The sequence below is a fragment of the Lepidothrix coronata genome, unplaced genomic scaffold, assembly GCF_001604755.1.
Source record: "Lepidothrix coronata isolate B3197 unplaced genomic scaffold, Lepidothrix_coronata-1.0 Scaffold10, whole genome shotgun sequence".
Taxonomy (NCBI): Eukaryota; Metazoa; Chordata; class Aves; order Passeriformes; family Pipridae; genus Lepidothrix; species Lepidothrix coronata.
In genome coordinates, this window is record NW_016690190.1 from 7,548,663 (window position 1) to 7,566,575 (window position 17,913).

The 17,913-nt window shown below is 42.1% G+C and overlaps 1 protein-coding gene across 6 annotated transcripts in view; it reads left to right on the forward strand.

Moving 5' to 3' along the window:
* The window catches only part of ADIPOR2 (adiponectin receptor 2), a 45,176-nt gene extending 27,980 nt beyond the window's left edge, over positions 1-17,196 (forward strand). For 5 of the 6 annotated variants that reach the window (XM_017804777.1, XM_017804781.1, XM_017804780.1 and 2 more), the window contains exons 3-8: positions 7,328-7,447; positions 9,285-9,456; positions 10,101-10,287; positions 11,359-11,546; positions 12,743-12,936; positions 14,477-15,172. In XM_017804777.1, the coding sequence (XP_017660266.1) occupies positions 7,328-7,447; positions 9,285-9,456; positions 10,101-10,287; positions 11,359-11,546; positions 12,743-12,936; positions 14,477-14,608 (993 nt within the window). In that variant the 3' untranslated portion in view covers positions 14,609-15,172. Of the gene's footprint in view, positions 1-7,327; positions 7,448-9,284; positions 9,457-10,100; positions 10,288-11,358; positions 11,547-12,742; positions 12,937-14,476 lie in introns of all 6 variants that reach the window. The other variant, XM_017804776.1, reaches the window with a different exon arrangement.
* Positions 17,197-17,913: the final 717 nt, after the last annotated feature.

Sequence of the window (17,913 nt, forward strand, 5' to 3'; positions counted from 1 at the left end):
AATACTGGGCATTGACAGAAAATCAGTAGTTGCTACTGCTCAGAGATTCAACAGAGCCTTTTCATCTGAAGATATTTAACAAGGGAGCGAGTTCTAATAAGAGTGTGTTAGCAAGGGTGCTGAAACCAAAATGTGACTTTGTCCTAGGACTGTTTGCTACATGAGTTTTGAATGCTAGTGCTTGTTTTTAATGAGTGCCAGCAAGCAGTCACCCATGACTAGTTGTATAAAGCTGTTTCCAAGTGCTATGTTAAATGGACTGTATCTTTTATAAGGTGACCTACAAAGGAAAAATACTAAACTCCAGGAACCTCCCAGTACTTAACATTTTGACCAGCAGGCTGAGAGGGTTTTTGGCACAGTGCTAATGAAAGACTTTGTTTGGTCCAGTGACAGCAAACCCAGCTTCGCACACCCTGCTTAGAGGGTGAATATAGTTAGCCTTTTTGGTAACTGTGGCGTGGCTGTGTTTACAAAAGGCTGTCAGAATGTGAATTCTAAAGGACAAAGCTGTTATTTTAGAATATATGCAGAAGTTTGGGGAAGTCGGGGAAAGTTTTATGGTGCTGTTCATTTCCAGTTAAGTTCTTCCAATCCAAAGAACATAAGCTGATGAAATTCTGAAAATTGTGCAACAGGCATTCAGGAGAAGTGGTGTGGCAGGACAGCACCTATTGCTGCTTCCCCCTTACGAAACGCTGGCTAATAAAGGTCACTTGACAGAATGGGCACAGAGGAATTGCTAAAAAAAAGCAATCTGGGGAGCTGAAAAGGATGATATGGGACTGTAATTAGAAAAATAACATTTTTATATTATAGCCTTGAACGTATCTTGGCCATTATGCTGAATGCTCTCGAGTTACTGAGTCTGGCACGCTGCCCCAAGGAACATTAAATGACTTGAATGTCATGTTAAACAGTGTTAATCATTCATCTGATGAGATCAAGATAAACAAGAGCAAAAACTCCAAGTCATGTCTAGACTTTGTGACTTCAGTTTAATGTGAGGGATAACAGTGGTATTGTAAATGCAGCAACATATGTTTTCTGACTTGCATTTTAAGAAGAGAATAGTGTATAAGTACCGTGCCATATAATATCCCATGACTCAGTGTTAGTCAAGACATTTGGGTTTTCTGAGCTATCTTGCCTGTGTTACAGTGATGTAACAACAATGTATTCCTACCAAGGCAGAGAGTTTTGTCAGGACACATGTAAAGAAGAGAGTGAAGGAGTGATGTCAGCAGCTGAAGGAAGCAGCAAGAATATTAGAACAGATTCAGACTGCATCATGCTTTGGAAATTCCTGTGATGGTAGGTTTAGGCCACTGGTGACATCTTGATGGTGAATTGGCATCACAAACAATTGAACTTTGAGACATGGGAGTTCATTAACTCCAGAGCTTAATACTACATAGGTATGTGCATGGTCAGTTAGGCTCTTGGGTAACTGAGTAATGACTGTCTGAAAAGGAACTCTAAACCAGAAGACTTCTGCCCTTTCTGGGGTTTAGGAGAGTTTTATTACAGTTGTCCTGGTTTTGACTGGAGTAGAGTTAATTTTCTTCCTGGTAGCTGCTACAGTGCTGTGTTTTGGGTTTAGTATGTGAATAACATTGATAACACACTGATATTTTAGTGGTTGCTGAGTAGTGCTTACCTGAAGTCAAGGACTTTTCAGTGTCCCCTGCTCTGCCAGTGAGGAGAGGCACAAGGGGCTGGGAGGGAGGGTGGCCAGGACAGCTGACCTGAACTGTCCAAAGGGATATTCCATACCACAGAATGTCACACCCAGTATATAAACTGGAGGGAGTTGGCTGGGAGCTGCCCATCACTGCTGGGAAATGGGCTGGGCATCAGTCAGTGGGCAGTGAGCAATTGCATTGTGCAACACTTACCTGTCTTGGGGTTTATTCCTCTCTCTCTCCTTTTTATTGTTATTATTACAATAATATTTTACTTTTTTTCAACTGCTCTTATATCAACCCATGGGTTTTACCTTTTTTCTGATTCTTCTCCCTATCCCAGTGTGAAGGCAGGCAGAGTGACCAGGTGGCTCTGTGGCACTTCGTTTCCATCTGGGATTAAACTATGACATGGTGTTACTGCTTCATGTGTGCACTTCTTCAAATACCATGCATGCAAACCCAAAAAACTGTTAAATTTCAGAAAGAGCAGCCCTGAAAGCTGTAAGAAGTTTTGAGAATACATTAGTCTGTTGAAGTATTCATCAGTTTAACTTTCCTTAATCCATGCCTAGCTGGGTTCTTAGGCTCCTTGGTAAATTATGAATGCTACTAAGGGGAGGGCTGTAGATCATTTGACATCCAGCTGACGTGTGTTGAAGAGAAACTTGGCCTTGCACGTGTTCCACAGAATATATTCTGTGGTGGATCTCAGTAAAATGGGAGCTGATGCTCTCTTTGTTTCTGTTGCACTAACTTGAGCTCCTGAAATCCCCTGGTTGTCTGCACCAGATTTCTTATCTAATAGGAGGGTCACCTAGCAAAAAAAGTGTGTAATTTCTTCGAGATTAGTATTGGATCAGCTAATCAACCCAGGGATCAGAGGGGTCCCAGTGTCAGTGTAAAAAAAGTGGAGGCAAAGGAGAAGAGGACCACTTCTGATAGGATAAACTTCTTAGGTAGCTTCATTCAGATTTGATTTATGTTTCAGTTTGCACTGTCTAACGAACACAGAGATATGACACTTTCTGAAGTAATGAACCAGAACTTGCTTGTCACTTGTGCAAACAGCACATGTGCAAACTCCGAAACTTTCTAGAAATCTTTAAACTGACATCAAGAAACTACAAACCTCAAGAAAATAAACTTTTGCTGATCGAAGTCCAGAGAACACAACTTTTGAGAAAGTGGGAAAAGTGTTTCTGGACTCTTATTCTTCAATTGTGACTTGACTTCTGACAGACTTTCTAATAGTAAAGACATTATTAAACAGCGTGTCTGTTAACAGATTTGAGAGTGATAGTACAGAAACTGTTAACCTATGTGAGAAGGATAAGCTGTTGTAGTAGACAAGAGAAGTATAGAGCAGGTTTTACTAGAGCAGATTTTACTGCACTTTTCTCTGTAACAGGATCTTTGGCTATGTGATCTGACATTTTTGGACTGTATTCAGGCAACAAATTCTTGTAGTAAATGTAAACTTTTTTTTACCTTCTGTGCCGTTGCTATAAAAGAATGAGATTTTGTTCCTAATCTTATTTAATGATAGGCACTGTGCAATTGAGCTCTTGGATTTCTTGCTCTTGTTTGCTCTGGGTGCTCTAAGTCTTGGTTTTGGTATCAAACCTTTTTGATCCTACCAACATATGCTCTGAAATTCCTGTTTAGATAATGTGTTGCCTAGTTCTCAGTACAAAATGAATATAATAGTGTGATTTCTCCTGCTTTCTTTTACATCCTTGTCTATCACTGTTATCACAAAAGAAACAGTAAAGCTTCACAAAATAAAGTGGATATGGATAAACCAGTAAAGCTGTTTTCCTCTGGCCACTTTCACTTGTCCTTCAGATTTGATTTATTCTCTGGTACCATTACTCAACTTAGGCTGTGCTTATATGTCTGTTGTGTAATTTCCATCTCATTAGGTATCTGTACTGGTTTTCAGTAGCTTTAACACACTGTGAATTTGCCAAGGGAGTAGGATTAAAACTGGAATTTGGCATTTCTATGGAATTAGGAGTCCAGAGCCATTGGAGCATAAGTATCCAGAATTACAGATACTATCCACGATTTCTTATTTGTGTGAATGACCGATTGTACACCTTGCTGCATGTGTGCAAGAGAAAAATGATAGCTGATGATTGCAGCAACTTTGCTTGTTACAAAGAAATGAGGGGCTTTCTTTAAAGATACTCTAAAATGCCCTGAAAACTTCACAGAATTATTTAGTCAAAATTTGCAACACTTATAAAAGAAATAGAGTAAATTAGGTGACATAAAAGGAAACATTAGCTGGGTGAAAATCCTTTTGGCCTGTGCTCTGGATACTACAAAGTCAAAAGTTATTCTTGAAAGCACTTGATTCCAGATATACCATACCTCCTTAAAAATGGAGTATCAGAGTTTTCTTCTGGGCTCTCATTTCTTGCATGCTCTTAAGCAAGTGGTACTATTTACCCAATATGTTTTTCGGTTTAAAGTGTGATTCTGTGGCCAGGACTTAGAAATAGTTGAAAACAGGTCCTAAAGCAAATGCTTGCTTACGTTGTTATGGTCTGGAATTATCGTTGAATTTCTGACACGATCAGCCAAAGAGGAGAGAATGTGGGAATCCTAAGATAAGAAGGAACGTGTCACAGAAGAAATTTTACAATATGCCTTCTGAACAGAAGAGTGGTATTCTTTCCTTTCAGTCACTGTCTGAAGAACTGAAGGTCAGCAGACCCCTTCAGTTTTCCAAAGGAAAGCTGGTACTGGTGTTGCCCTGCACTGTAGATGTCTGGCTTTCCAGAAGCACAATTTACTGTTCTTTCCAATGAGATGTTACGGGAAGGAGTCGAGAGAGGACAGACGTTCCAGAATGGACCTTATTTTGTCTCCTTAGTGTGGAAAGGACTAAGAAGCTGAGCTTTAGTTTTTTTCCTTGAATGCTAATTTTGCAGTTTAATGGCAGGAAGGAGATAGTAAAATCAATTCCATTTTCTGGCAGTCATCTGGACTGTGTATATGATATGAATTCCTTTTATCACTAGAAGAAGCTCAGTAATGATTTGTTTGTAGGCACATTGCCAAAATGCAAAGATTTTGGACTAGTTCATAAATAGCTGTGCTCTTCAAGCTTTACAGTCTGTTCAAATTTAAACCTTCCCATCATTCTAGAAATGGGAGTATGTGCAGAGGGGGAAATGAACATTTTTTGGCTTTGAGTCACTGGGCAGACTGCAATGAATACAGGCTTTGATTCCATAAGGGACCTTTTTTCCCTTCAGTCCACCAAGTTTTGTAAATTGAGGATTACTAACTTGTTCACCCCATTTGAGCTGGTTATTGTGTGGTGCTGGGGGAGGGAATTCTAGGGTAGCTAAAAGGCATAGCAGTGCTTTTTTGTCAATGCATTGGAACTGAAACACCAGCCTTGCTTTTCCCTAAGGTGTGCCCTTGGAAATGGAAGGTTTCTTTGGTTTCTAAGATTGTGCAGACTATCATGAGCATCTTATGCAGACCTCCATGGCAGGGGACTTGGACTAGTTGATCTTTAAGGCTCCCTTCCCACCCAAACCATTCTGTGTTTCTGTGACCTTGAGTTAATTATTTATAATATTGAAAACTGAGAATCCTAACCAGAGAGCACCATTAATAGAAAAAGCCAGTAAAATTAACAGTGTGGTAAATAATGTGAGTGAATGTTGTTGAGTCAGAATGAAACTGAATTTGTTTTTTATCCCTATGCCTAACAGGGACTGTGCCTATTTTAGAAGGATATTAAACCTATTTGCATCTTGGTGTTGCCTGATGCCTTTCTCAATAGAACTAATGGGATAATCTAGGCAGAGTGTATTTAATACTGTCTTAAACTGCTGTAGAATCTGGTTAGAGCTGATCAATATTTATATCAGTCAATGCTATAAAATACAAAATATTGCTCAGAGAGGGTGTTCACTGGCATGATAAATGAAGGTGAGTAGGCAGTACGAGGGATGTGGTTTGTCTACAAAGATTTGTTTAGTCAATTAAGTTTTCCTAGTGTGGACAAATGTAAGGTCATATGAAAAATGCAAGGGATCTATACTATGTATTACCAGAAATTGCATTCTTGATAAGCAGAAATGGGTCAAGAACTATTTGATGGTGGGACCTCTTTGAAAGATGGAGCTTCAGTGGCTACTGCAAGCCTCGGGCACAAAAGCAGGTATTAGCATGTCATTTCTCTCTCAGAAAAGCGAAAAATATTGAGGACTCTACATAGCTCACTGTAAGCAGGAAGAAGTCTCCTTTTATTTATTAAAAACCTAAAATTTTAAGCAGCTTATTCAGTTAACTTGTTGACGGAAGTAGTTAATAAGGCTTTACTCTAAGGAGAGAGCTGTAAAGTGGGACAAATGCACAGCCACATCTGAACTCTGACTCAGAGTTCGGGGCATTAACCTGGACATTACTGCTACTAATTTGTAGGTAAGGTATGAGAGGTTATGCACCACATTCTCAGTCACTTTGGATGGCATTATTGATACAGAATCTTGAGTTTAAAGTTGTTAGCCTTGATAGGAGGGAAAAAGAGTGTTTTGGGAAATATGGAGGAGGCCAGTCTTCGTACGGATTGTGGAGCTTTCTGGGTCATGAGGTGAGTGGCAGCTCTCTGCATTAAGTCTGAAGGGTACAAAAAGCTCATTCTCTTTTTTCCAGCTTTCTCAAATTTGTTTACCTTGGAAGCTGAAGTGTTGAATGGAGTCTCTGATGGGCCATGAGCATTGTAGTAAGCAAACAGGAATGTAGGACTTCTGTGGCCCCCTTGCTTTTTTCCTAAATGGGAAGCTAGAGTGTATCATAATATGTAGATGATGTGATAAGTCACCATAGGGTAGGAAACTACCAAACCTCATTTCTGTAAATTTGTTAGTGATCTGTACCAGCTTGATGTCCCATCTCAGCGGATTCTTTTAGCTTTTCTTTTTGTGATTTTTGTGGTGCACCTTGGGGATATGGGTGTTTCTCTTTATCTGAATTTTGCTTAAAACTGATGTCTGTTGCTGCTTTTCTTTGTTAACTTGCCTTTGTCTAACTGGCAGAAGTTTTATGCTAGTTTCTGAAATACCTTGAAAATCAAACAAATGAGTGAGTGTTTGTTACTGGATTATGAGCTGAATAGAAGCGTCAGTTAAACAGAATATCTTCAGATTTGGGCTGAAAGTTGAGGTGAAACATTTATAACAAGGTAAATGGCTTCTTCTCCTCGACTTACCTTTTATTACCCTAAAATGCCAAATATGTTATAGAGGCATTAACACCGACATAGTGTTATTGAAACATAAAATGGGGAGTAATCCTTCCCTAGAGGTGGGTAGGCTGCAAGCCTCAGACTCCATATCTGGGCTTTAATGAAGCGTAACTTGCAGAAGAACACTGCTTGCTTCCAAACCTGGTGAGAACACATGCAGAATGGATTAGACGTGTGAGTCGTTCTCAGATACCTCAGAATGTAATAATTTTTTTGCTTGTTCTTTTGAATTCCCCTCCTCGGTGCTGTACAAGGAAAGACTTCTTTATTTGCCAAGACCTCAAATCATAGTTTTGTATGGAAAACAATATTACTTTTCTCTATTCATCTTTCTACAAAGCATTTTCTGTTTTCTTTCCCCCCCCAGTGTTCTGAGGATTGCAAACACAATGATGAGTCACCTCAAGAAGACGAAGGGTTTATGGGTATGTCGCCTCTTCTACAAGCCCACCATGCTATGGAGAGAATGGAAGAATTTGTGTGTAAGGTAAGGGCATGTGGAAACTGCTGAAGTGGTTTCCTTTTTTAGGAAGCTCCACGGGCAGCAGGCTATACTTGCAGCATCTGTGCTGCTGATGTAAGGAAGAGGAGGAGGTACACACGGTCCCTGAATGAGCATCTCGTGTTCTAACTAGCAATACTACAGTGCCTCAGGATCTCAGTCTGTCATACATGATTAAATTGTAAAGCATGGAACAATAGGGATTACAAATGAGACTCTAAAGCTGATCATGCGACTCAGGTGCATCTCCTTGAGAAACACCTGTGAGTGCAAAGCAGAATAAAAGCCTTCTGGTTCAAGGCACTTCAATTTACAAGGTCATTTTGTCCAGATTTCGTCAGACTTGCAAATATTTTGCTTTTCCAGCAGTATTTGCATCCATTGTAGAATAAGCTTTGTCCCTGACTTGAAAACAATGCTGTATTAAAACCATATCTAAGTAAATCCATTGTAGGTTTTGTAATTGTTGACCTTGGCTCAATTTTTGCACTTTTGAGAGCCATGGGGCTGTATCAGTCTCTGGCTGTCCTTCCTTGCTGAAAGGAATGCTGCCTCTTCATACATCGGTTCCTGCTGTTTTTATGAACTGTTTTTGATGTTTTTACAGAGGGACTGTAGTTACTTGGTGGTCTTTTGTGTGGAGGTTTTGTTGTTGTTTTGTTTGGGGGTTTTTTAACTGTGCATCTTTTCCTCTTTTAAAACATTTTGCAGAGTGGATTGTGTAAAATGAATTCCCTCCTTCTGTTTCTACCTCAATTCACATTTTTGGTTCATGAAGTAAACCAGTTATTTTCTTGTTTAATGTATTTAAGAACCCAGTCTTGAACTGGGTTGGTTATTCTGAATGGCTTTGTTTCGCTTCCATGCATGAGTGTGGAGAATTGATTTAAAAACTCTGGGCTCTTGTTGTTGAAACTGAAATAAGAATGTAGCCTTTTAAACTCAGTGTTTCAGGAATCTTCAGCCCTGCTCCTGTAATTCTAGCCAGACGGCAGATCCAAGGAACACTGCAGAAACAGCCCCGGTACATAAAGCAGTTCCCTGATCCCCCTCTGCTTGGCAGTGCTGCTTCTGACGCCCAGCTGAAGACTCCGTGTGTCTTGTGTTACCAAAGCAGTGCTAAGGACATCTGTGCACACTTATTTCATGGGGAACCAGCTGCAGGAATAGCTGTGTGCACATGCACTCCCTCCCTGTTTAAAGAAGAAATCTGATGGAATTGAGTCACCAACCGGTTACCTTAACTGATCTGTTACCATTTCTTTTGTGAGCGTGGGAGCATTTTTCCCCCAGCCTGAATAAGTTGTTGGATACTTGCTGCTGGGCTCTTGCCCCTTCATGCTTTCTGGCCCCAATTAGTGCTGATGATGGGTAGCTTTTTTTGCTGGACTGCCCCAAATGCTAGCAGATATGTAGTCAGGTTGGCTTGTGGTGGAGGAATGGGCTTGTTTATTTCTTTGAAAGAACTAGGTGTAGGCTTCTTCACTTAAATGGAAAAGATGACCTGTAAAATAACAAATTAAATTAAATGTTTTCCCTTCATTAACAGTAAGAAAAGCCCAATAGCCTTCCTGTTCAATGAAATGCGAAGGTATTTCTTTCTCTAGCAGTGCAGGTCAGCTTCATAATGATAGTTTTGAATAGGGAACAGTGACTAAACCATTATTTTTCAACTGTAGAGCCTTTTCCCCAGAGATGTCCCATCAGCTCTTTTCTGTTTACTGTACTCATGGAGTAGCACTCTTACTAATATGGGTTTTCTTTGGCCATGCATTGCTGGCACTCGATTTGCTGCATTTAACTAAAATCTTTTAACTTCTAGGTATGGGAGGGCCGATGGAGAGTCATTCCCCATGATGTTCTGCCTGACTGGCTGAAGGACAATGACTACCTGTTGCATGGACACAGACCACCCATGCCTTCCTTCCGGGCTTGTTTCAAGAGTATCTTCAGAATACATACAGAGACTGGTAACATCTGGACACATCTTCTAGGTATTGTCAGCTTGCTCTAATCTAATGCCAATTGGTTTCATTGCTCTCAAAGAAAGAGAGCAAGATAGAAAGGGGTGTGATGTTGATCAACATTATTGTTCCACTAGTAACCTGTTAAATTAGCAGGTTGGTATCCCTCTCCTAATTTTATCCCACCAGAGTTGGATAGGACTTCCTTAATCATATAATACAAACAAATGCATTAAAAATTGCCTAATTGTTGATAAATTACTAGTACGTACTTTTTTCCCTGAGTGTGTAGGTGTTAACTGAGATCACATTTCTTACCACAAGAACATACTTATGTTGCAGCTTCTGTGACCAGTTTCAGCTTGTGAGAAGCCTCGAAGGGGAAGGGTTTCTTTTAACTTTGCCCTTCTCTTTCTACATTTTGCAACAGATATTTTGTTGTTATAGTTGTCGGGCATCTTGCTAAACAAGTGAAAATACAGGGTCTGTCCAAGTCTGAGACAGAGCTGTGGTTGGAATGTGTAACTTAAAGTAGGGCAGCACTCAACTCTGCATGTGCTGCTGGCTGTCAGGCAACTCCTGTGTTTACTGGTCCTATACATTACAGTCATGCTTTTAAAGAAAAGCTTTCAGTATGCATGAACTTGACACCTCTCTGCCTTGCTGTTTTTCAGGATGTGTGTTCTTCCTCTGTCTGGGAATCTTCTACATGTTCCGGCCAAACATGTCCTTTGTAGCACCTGTGCAGGAGAAGGTGGTCGTTGGATTGTTCTTCTTGGGAGCCATACTCTGCCTCTCCTTCTCATGGCTCTTCCACACAGTTTATTGCCACTCAGAAGGTGTTTCCCGGCTCTTCTCCAAGTAAGTGCCTAAGGAACAGGGTAGGCCAAATAGGAAACAGGTGGGAAAACAGGGCTGGGATTTGTGCCTGGAGCCCCAGTGTGGGAGTTGTTCATTTCATGACTGCATGTACTTTGGAACAGAGTCGAGCAGAGATTTAATGCAGCTTCTTCTAATTATAGTTTGTTTCAGCATGAGTTTTTGTGCTGTCATTTTAGTCTTAAAACTCCATCATTTTCTGCTATTTGGCAGGCATGTGCTTGCATCTTGCTGCTGTAAGTAATATACCTTGAGCTTAGTTGCTGGACTTTGAATTTTTAATGCAACTGTCACTTCTCATCATTTCAACTATTCTGACTAACTTTTAGTCTTAAACTTACATAAGACAGTTCCACAATGTGTATCAAGATGTCTTGACCTTTTGGTTTTACTTCACGTTCTTTTTTGGCTGGCTGCTTAAATATCTCGTATTTCCTAAGATTACTCAAGCTAGATTCTGTAATCCGCAAGACCACCTTTAAAGTAACCCAGCTGTTAAAGTCCCCTACTGAAAAATTAACTCCACCAACTTCTGTAGGAGTGTTTTGTCAGGATGGGGTAAAAAGCAGTGGCTGTGGATTTCCTTTTTCACACTGGTGTATAGAAAAACAGCGTGGTTGAAAAATTGCAACGCTTTTCCTCTGTGCTCACTTAAGCTGGTGCATAACTCACTGATGCTTGTCAGATACTGAAGTGTTTGCACTGGCTGTGCTCTCAGAACATACTGTGTGGCCTGTGTTTAGGGGGCTCTTGTGCTGCTTTTTACCTCATCTGAAACTCAAATTTGAGTTTACCTCAAATTTGGTCTAAAGGTTGCTGAAGGTATTGCTGATGACTGTCCAAAAATGGCCTTACTGGCTGTCTGCCAAGGGAGTCCATTACTACAGGAGGGCATTGGTGGAAGAGTTGCCATCAGGAATTAAGCTGCAATAGCAAGAGTAATTTAGTTTTGCAGTGAGAAGTAGACAGTTGGCCTACTAAAGAAGGGCGTGTGGGTGAGAGGATTTCCAAAAGTTTGCATTTCTTACGAAACTGATTTTTGTTTCCTTCTAGGCTGGATTATTCTGGCATTGCACTTCTCATAATGGGCAGCTTTGTACCATGGCTGTACTACTCCTTCTACTGCAACCCTCAGCCTTGCTTCATCTACTTGATTGTGATTTGTGTCCTGGGCATCGCAGCCATAATCGTCTCACAATGGGACATGTTTGCCACCCCTGAATACCGGGGTGTAAGGGCAGGTAAGACCTCGAGTTAACTGCCTTTCCTCCTTCCTACTTGCCACTTGGAGAAACCATCTTGGGAAGACTTAAGAGAGCTTAATTTTATAGAGACCTAATATTTTTAGATTGGGAGCTCGATGGGTTTGCTTTCAGCATATGTTTTATAGCCAGCTGGATGCACAGACAAGGGCTAGTGCCAGTCCTGGAAGTGCATTCCTGAAATGGACAGTAACACATGCAATAGGAAAGGTAGTGCAAAGTATTTCTAGCTGTATCCAGCAGCTTTGCTCCCAAAAAACGACTGACTGCTTGGTGTGTGTATGTGTACTTCTACTGTTTGTCTTGGTTTGATAACACTAGGCTCAGACACTAGCAAATCATTGGATGACTGAACTAATCTGAATGATTTGCCTGGATAAAATACGTAGTTAAGACAAAAACTATTTTTTCTCTTTATCAAAAGAACAAAACCAGATTTGGTTTCACATTTCGAGGTAGGAAAAAAGAGAAAGCTTAGGGGGCAACTGTGGAATGTGCTGGGTTGAATAGTAATATTTCTTGTTTCTTAACCTGCACATGCTGTCTACAGTAAATCTAGATTTCCTGGACAAGTTATGGGTGTACCTTCAGAGAGATCAGCTTTCCAAACTTAAAATCTCTGCATGGGTCATGAATATCCCCCCCACGCCCTCTTTTTTTACAAGTTTTCTGTACTTGCTGCTAAAATCTAAACAAATAAACCATGTTTCTCTTACACGGCAGATCAGATGAGCGCAGTTGCCCCTTTTCTGTTTCCTAGGACTGCTTGTGCAGTGTATGATAAACAACCTCTTTGTTGTTTCTCCTTGTCTTGCTCTTGAGCGATGATGGTGAAGTGAGGCACAGTCTGCGTGGTCTCAGTTCCCTCTACAGGCCAAGAGCAGTAACTGGCCTCACGTACACTGAAGCTGGCAGGAGCAATCAGTACATGAAATATTTTGGCTATCTGCTGGAACATATAGCTGAGTAGCTTCTGGTATATGAAGGAAGCCTGTGCATTCTTTAGCTTCCTTTCCAATAAGTCTCTTCTGGGCACCTCCAGCTTCAAGAGCTGTCACCTTTCTGGTGCTTTGGCAAATACTGAGTTTTCCTTGTGTAGCTTTTGTGTTTTCATTGTGTCCCTTTACCGCCACTGTGCTCAAACCTGACTCTCCCACATTTTCTTTACCTCCCAGGAGTATTTCTAGGTCTGGGTCTTAGTGGGGTAATTCCCACTCTGCACTTTGTCATCTCTGAGGGGCTCCTGAAAGCAGCCACAATGGGGCAGATAGGCTGGCTGGCACTCATGGCATGCCTGTACATCACTGGTGCTGCACTATATGCTGCCCGCATCCCGGAGAGATTCTTCCCTGGCAAGTGTGACATCTGGGTGAGTCTACAGCATGGCTGGATGAGGAGACCAATGTGAAAGCTGGTTCCCCTTGAGGCTGAAGGATGTTGTGTCAGTGTTTTCTTATTGCAAATATCAAACTGCTGCACCAGAAGCAATAGGTCTTCAAGGGCCAAATAACTGTGGGCTCTCCGAGCCTGGCTTTCCTGGTACCTCTCTTCCTGAGTTGTCACAATCTGGCTGGTCTGAGGTAACTGCTGGTGTGCAAATCCACCCCAGCACATGTACTAGGCAGCTTTAACAAATGGCCAAACAACTCTGTGAACGTGTGTGTGTGTGTGTGTGTGTGTGTGTGTGTTGAGGATCCTACAAACACACATCTTGCTTCTGTGCAGAATAGTACATGGTTATTTTGCTGATGTTCAGTGTGTTCTCTGGGATCTTCACCAGGTCTGGCTCCTCATCTTGTGCAGCCAGTGAAAATACTGGACTTTGAAGGGATCTCTGGCCTAGGAGAAGGGAAAGTGGGGTGAGCAAGTGGGTGGGTGGGGGAGACTTGATATGAGGGAAAGAATGATGAAGACTGGAGGACAAATACATGGGGAAGATGTAAAGAAAGAAATAGAAAGAAACAAGAGTAGACATGAGGGGGAGGTGGACGTTTAGAAGGCCACTGTACTTCCACTAGCATAGTTAAGGCCCCTAGGGGCTAGAAGTGAGAATAAGGCTTGAGTTGTTTGAGTGACTTTTGCACAGCACCAGTTTGCTTGGTTTGTTTAAATGGCCAAAGAAAGCATTGCTGCTATGATGAGCTAGGCTCCAAAAGCACTGGTGTACCACCAACTCTTTTCCAAGCTTTCCATGAAGCCTGCAAACACACGTTTGTAGAAATATTTCAAAAGCATTGTCCATATTGGTACGACTTCCCTCAAACAGGGGCGTGCTTTGTCATGTAGCTCCCTCATGGTTTTCATTCTGCTGTACTATAATCAATAACATGCTGGGCATTCATTCAGAACATTTAGTTGTTCTAGGTTTTAATATAATACCTTTTTTTTCTGTTCTGTTTTGCTGTGGTAGAGAAGTAAAATAACAGCATTGAAAATCCATTTGGTAAAACTTATGCCTGTGACCAGAGCAGAGTTTGTACCTGTTATCTGTATGAGAGAGACCTTTTTATCAATAAATCAGCAGCGTATCTTGTGAAGGAACTAATTTTAAAAGCGTCCTGCTTAAGCCTTTTGCCTAAGGCTTTGAAATCATCACTGTCCCTTCACAAAGAAGAGTTGTAGCACTTATGTACTATATTTGTTTATTGACCAGCCGGTTAAGGTGGCTCTGGAGGGAAGGGGGTATGTTTGTGTGTGTGTGTGTGTGTGTGTGTAGAATTCGATTATTTGGCTAATGATAGGAGAGGGATGAGCTTTAACACACAACTTGGAGAACTCTGCAGCTCGTGGTGTGAGGGTACTGCTCCCTGTCACTGTGTACTTCAGCGGAGTGTGTGGCTTTTTGGGAGGCAGGGTCGCGCTGGAGCCCGCAGCGCCCCGGCTGAACAGGAGTGTTTTCTCTCCCGCAGTTCCACTCCCATCAGCTGTTCCACGTCTTTGTAGTGGCTGGCGCCTTCGTGCACTTCCACGGAGTTTCGAACCTCCAGGAGTTCCGTTTCACGGTTGGAGGAGGCTGCACAGAGGAAGATGGGATGCAGTAGAACCAGCCTTCAGCCCGAGACCGTAACCAAAACAGCCGCCGGCGCGGTGAAGCATACAGGCTAGCAAAAGGAATACCTAAGAAGAATCCACGTTTCAGCTGATGAGGCATGGAGCTTCATGGGGATTCTGACTAACCAAGATAAAATTCTATACCTCAAGCAATGGAATAAATCAATTTGAAGACCGGGAAATTCTGAAACCCTAATTTATTCTTGGGATCTACAGATTGAGCTACAGAGGACCCTTTCCAAATCGGCTTCTGTTCAATGCCATATTTATTTGTAGAATTGGGGAGGGATAGCTTAGCAGTTTCTGTTTTTTTAAAAAAAGAAAAAAAAAATCAAGGTTAAATTTATATCCTCTTGGAGGGTTCGGGCGTTGATTTTAGATGCTCTTTTGGGAGAAAAACAAATTGTAAATAAGATTTCTAACTTTCTGTTTAAATAAAATTTATATAAATGTTTTAAACAATGGGTGGGGGGAAAAGGGTTTTTGTAAAGAATGCAACATGCAAGTACCACACACTGTTTCAATTTTGCACAAAAATGATTGCAGGAGGACCAGGTAAAATTCCCAGGAGTGAAGCACGTTGGCCCTGCAGATTTGCCTGGTGGCCAGCATGCCCTGGGCAATGTGGGGTCCTGGCCAGCACTTGGAGTAGGCTCAGTACATGTACACAAGGGTTGTGAAGGCTGGATTAGTCACGTTGTCATCCAGGTCACAGTGTGAGCAAAGGTATTTACTCCAGTAACTCAAAGGATACATCCCAAGTGTGTGGGACAGCTGCCTTCCAAGCTTGCTTGGCGTGTGTAGTTGTGGGTGATGGATCTTACAGTTAGTTGTTTTGGTTCTCATCATATGGATTGGAGCATAATGGGATAACTGCACATGAAATGGCAAACAGTCCAACTCCATCAGTGCCTGCCTAAACCCAAAGGCCCCCATTGAGAAGTTGGTTGCCATTTGCTTTGTTTGATCTGAAGAAATGATGGTAATAGGCTTGTCAGAAGATAGTTGAGCATGTGAGGGGAAACAGAGGTGGAGTTAAGATGGACTGGAAAGAGGAAGCTGTGTGCTCCAGGACTTGGAGTTAACAGTTACTGCAGACCTCAAGCACATTACCTTCTCGTGTGTCAGGCTCCATATGCCAAGGGAGTTTGCAGGTTTTTCTTTTTAAGAGGAGTAAATCCACAACCAGCCCAGTGCAGTTCCTTTTTTTTTTTTTTTTTTAAATCACCTCACATCCTTCCCATCTGTGCTTTAGCAATGGGACTAATGGGACTGCTGGTATTTCTAAACCTAAAACTGAGAGTTCAGCTGGATTGCTGTGGAGCAGACGCACCTCCTATATAAGGGGAGGCCTATACCCTTCTCTTATGTAATTGATGTAGCTTGATCTTTGGAGCCCAGTCAGAAGCCAGACTGAAGGAGAATCTTTGGAGTTGTAAGATGAAACTTGAACGTTTTGTTTGTTATGGCACAGATATTGCTTGGAGTCTTTAGCTGGAAATTCAGAGCAATTACCTCTCTCACAGATGAGTTAAACAGCTCATAACATGCTGTATTTCACAAGGAAGGAAGGTAAGGGGTGGTTGATTGGTGTGTGGGTTTTCTTTTGTTGTTGAGGTTTGGGGTTTTTTTAGACTCCTGCAAGTTTCAGTTTTCATCCTTCAAGAGGAAGATACAGATTGCAAAGATCTTCCCATACCGTGGATGCCACGGAGTGTGTTTTGGGGAGTTGCTTAGTCAGATAGAAGCAGAATGCCTTCCTAAAGTTGACTGGATATTAAGCTTCTCCCCTTGAATGGAGTAAAGCCTCTGAGAGCAAGGTCAGCTGCAAAAAGAGGTGCTGCAGCAGAGCCTGCAAGTTTAGGGGGACAGGTTCTCAGTAGGATCATGACACTGGATGCCTGTAGGGCTGGAAGTGGTTTGTCACAGGTCTGTGTGGTACTTATATGAAGTAAAGAGCAGTATTAACTTGGATGTAAGGGCTAAATGGCACTGGAGGAAGTGTGCTGGTGTCTGAGAAAAGCGTGGTACATATCAGAATCAGAGCTGTCTGTAAGGTGCTTTGGGATACCTCTGAACAGTACCAGCAGAAGCGACAGTCTCCATCCTGGATCATCCCACGTTCACTCCTTGAAGGGTGATTGTAACCTGGTCCTACACAGCACAGAACTATTACAAAAACACAGTACTCCACCTGCTATTCTTAACCCAGTCAGTCTCTCCGTTCAAGAAGTTTGTGTGTTCCAATAAAAACAACCTAGCTGTGCACTTTTCTGTAGCTTTTGCTGAGAACTCTTCCCAGGTTGGCACCTGAATGCCTTACTCTCAGCAGTCAGAGGCTTGCTTGCTCTGTGTGCAGGTTATTGCCATAGAATAGTTAGGACCTACAGCTTCTTTCCTTCCCCATTAAATAGTGGCCTTGTTCAGTATATTTCTTTTTAAAAATTGCTTACTGTTGGAAGCAATGAAGCACATTCTGGGGTTTTGATGGCTGGGGACTCTGGTGATGGTTCCATATAAGATGGGATCTTATTACTTGCTGTATTCTTAACTTCTGCTAATAAAAGAACCAAATGGATTATTGTCTAGTTTGGGTCTTTCTGTGCTGTGTGTGAAGCTTGAAAGAGTCACTCTTGCTTTCTTCCTTCCCAGTGCATACCAGCCAGGTTTGTAGGTAAGAGACTTCTGTTGGTGCAGAAACCAAACTGATGCCCAAAGGCCCGTTCCCACGCGGTTGGGGCTTGCTGTGTGCCTCCTCTGGCAAAAGCCAGCAGGTGGGAAGTTTGTGCAGCTGGAACAGTAGTTCTGCCGTGTGGCATTCACATCAAGTGTGTGCCTGGTCTTGCTCTAAGATTTCGGTGCTGTCTGGTGCAGTTAAACATCGTGGCCGACAGAGCCTGGACTGTGCTGCCTCTTCCTTACGGTGCTGATCTCCAAGGAGATTTTTTATTCAGAAGTCCAGACTGTGATGCCCAATGGAGTTGCTGGTTTTATAGTATGGGGCCAGTGGTGGTGTGAGGGAAGGCGTTGAGTGTGTCTGGTTCTACCACTGCATGGAGCTGCTTGTCATAAGGATTCCCGACGTACATTTATTCCAGACTGGCAGAGAACGATAGGCCTGGGACGGTCTGCTCAGTTTTCACCTCTGCCATATTTTAAAAGTAACATGAGGAACGAAGTGGGATTGGTGTTACTGCCAAGTTTGGTCTTTCATTGTGGAGAGCTCTGCTGAACCCATGGTGTAGAGTGAGGGCATAAAGCAGCAGTGTGGTCTTGGGGCTGGCTATCCTCGGTC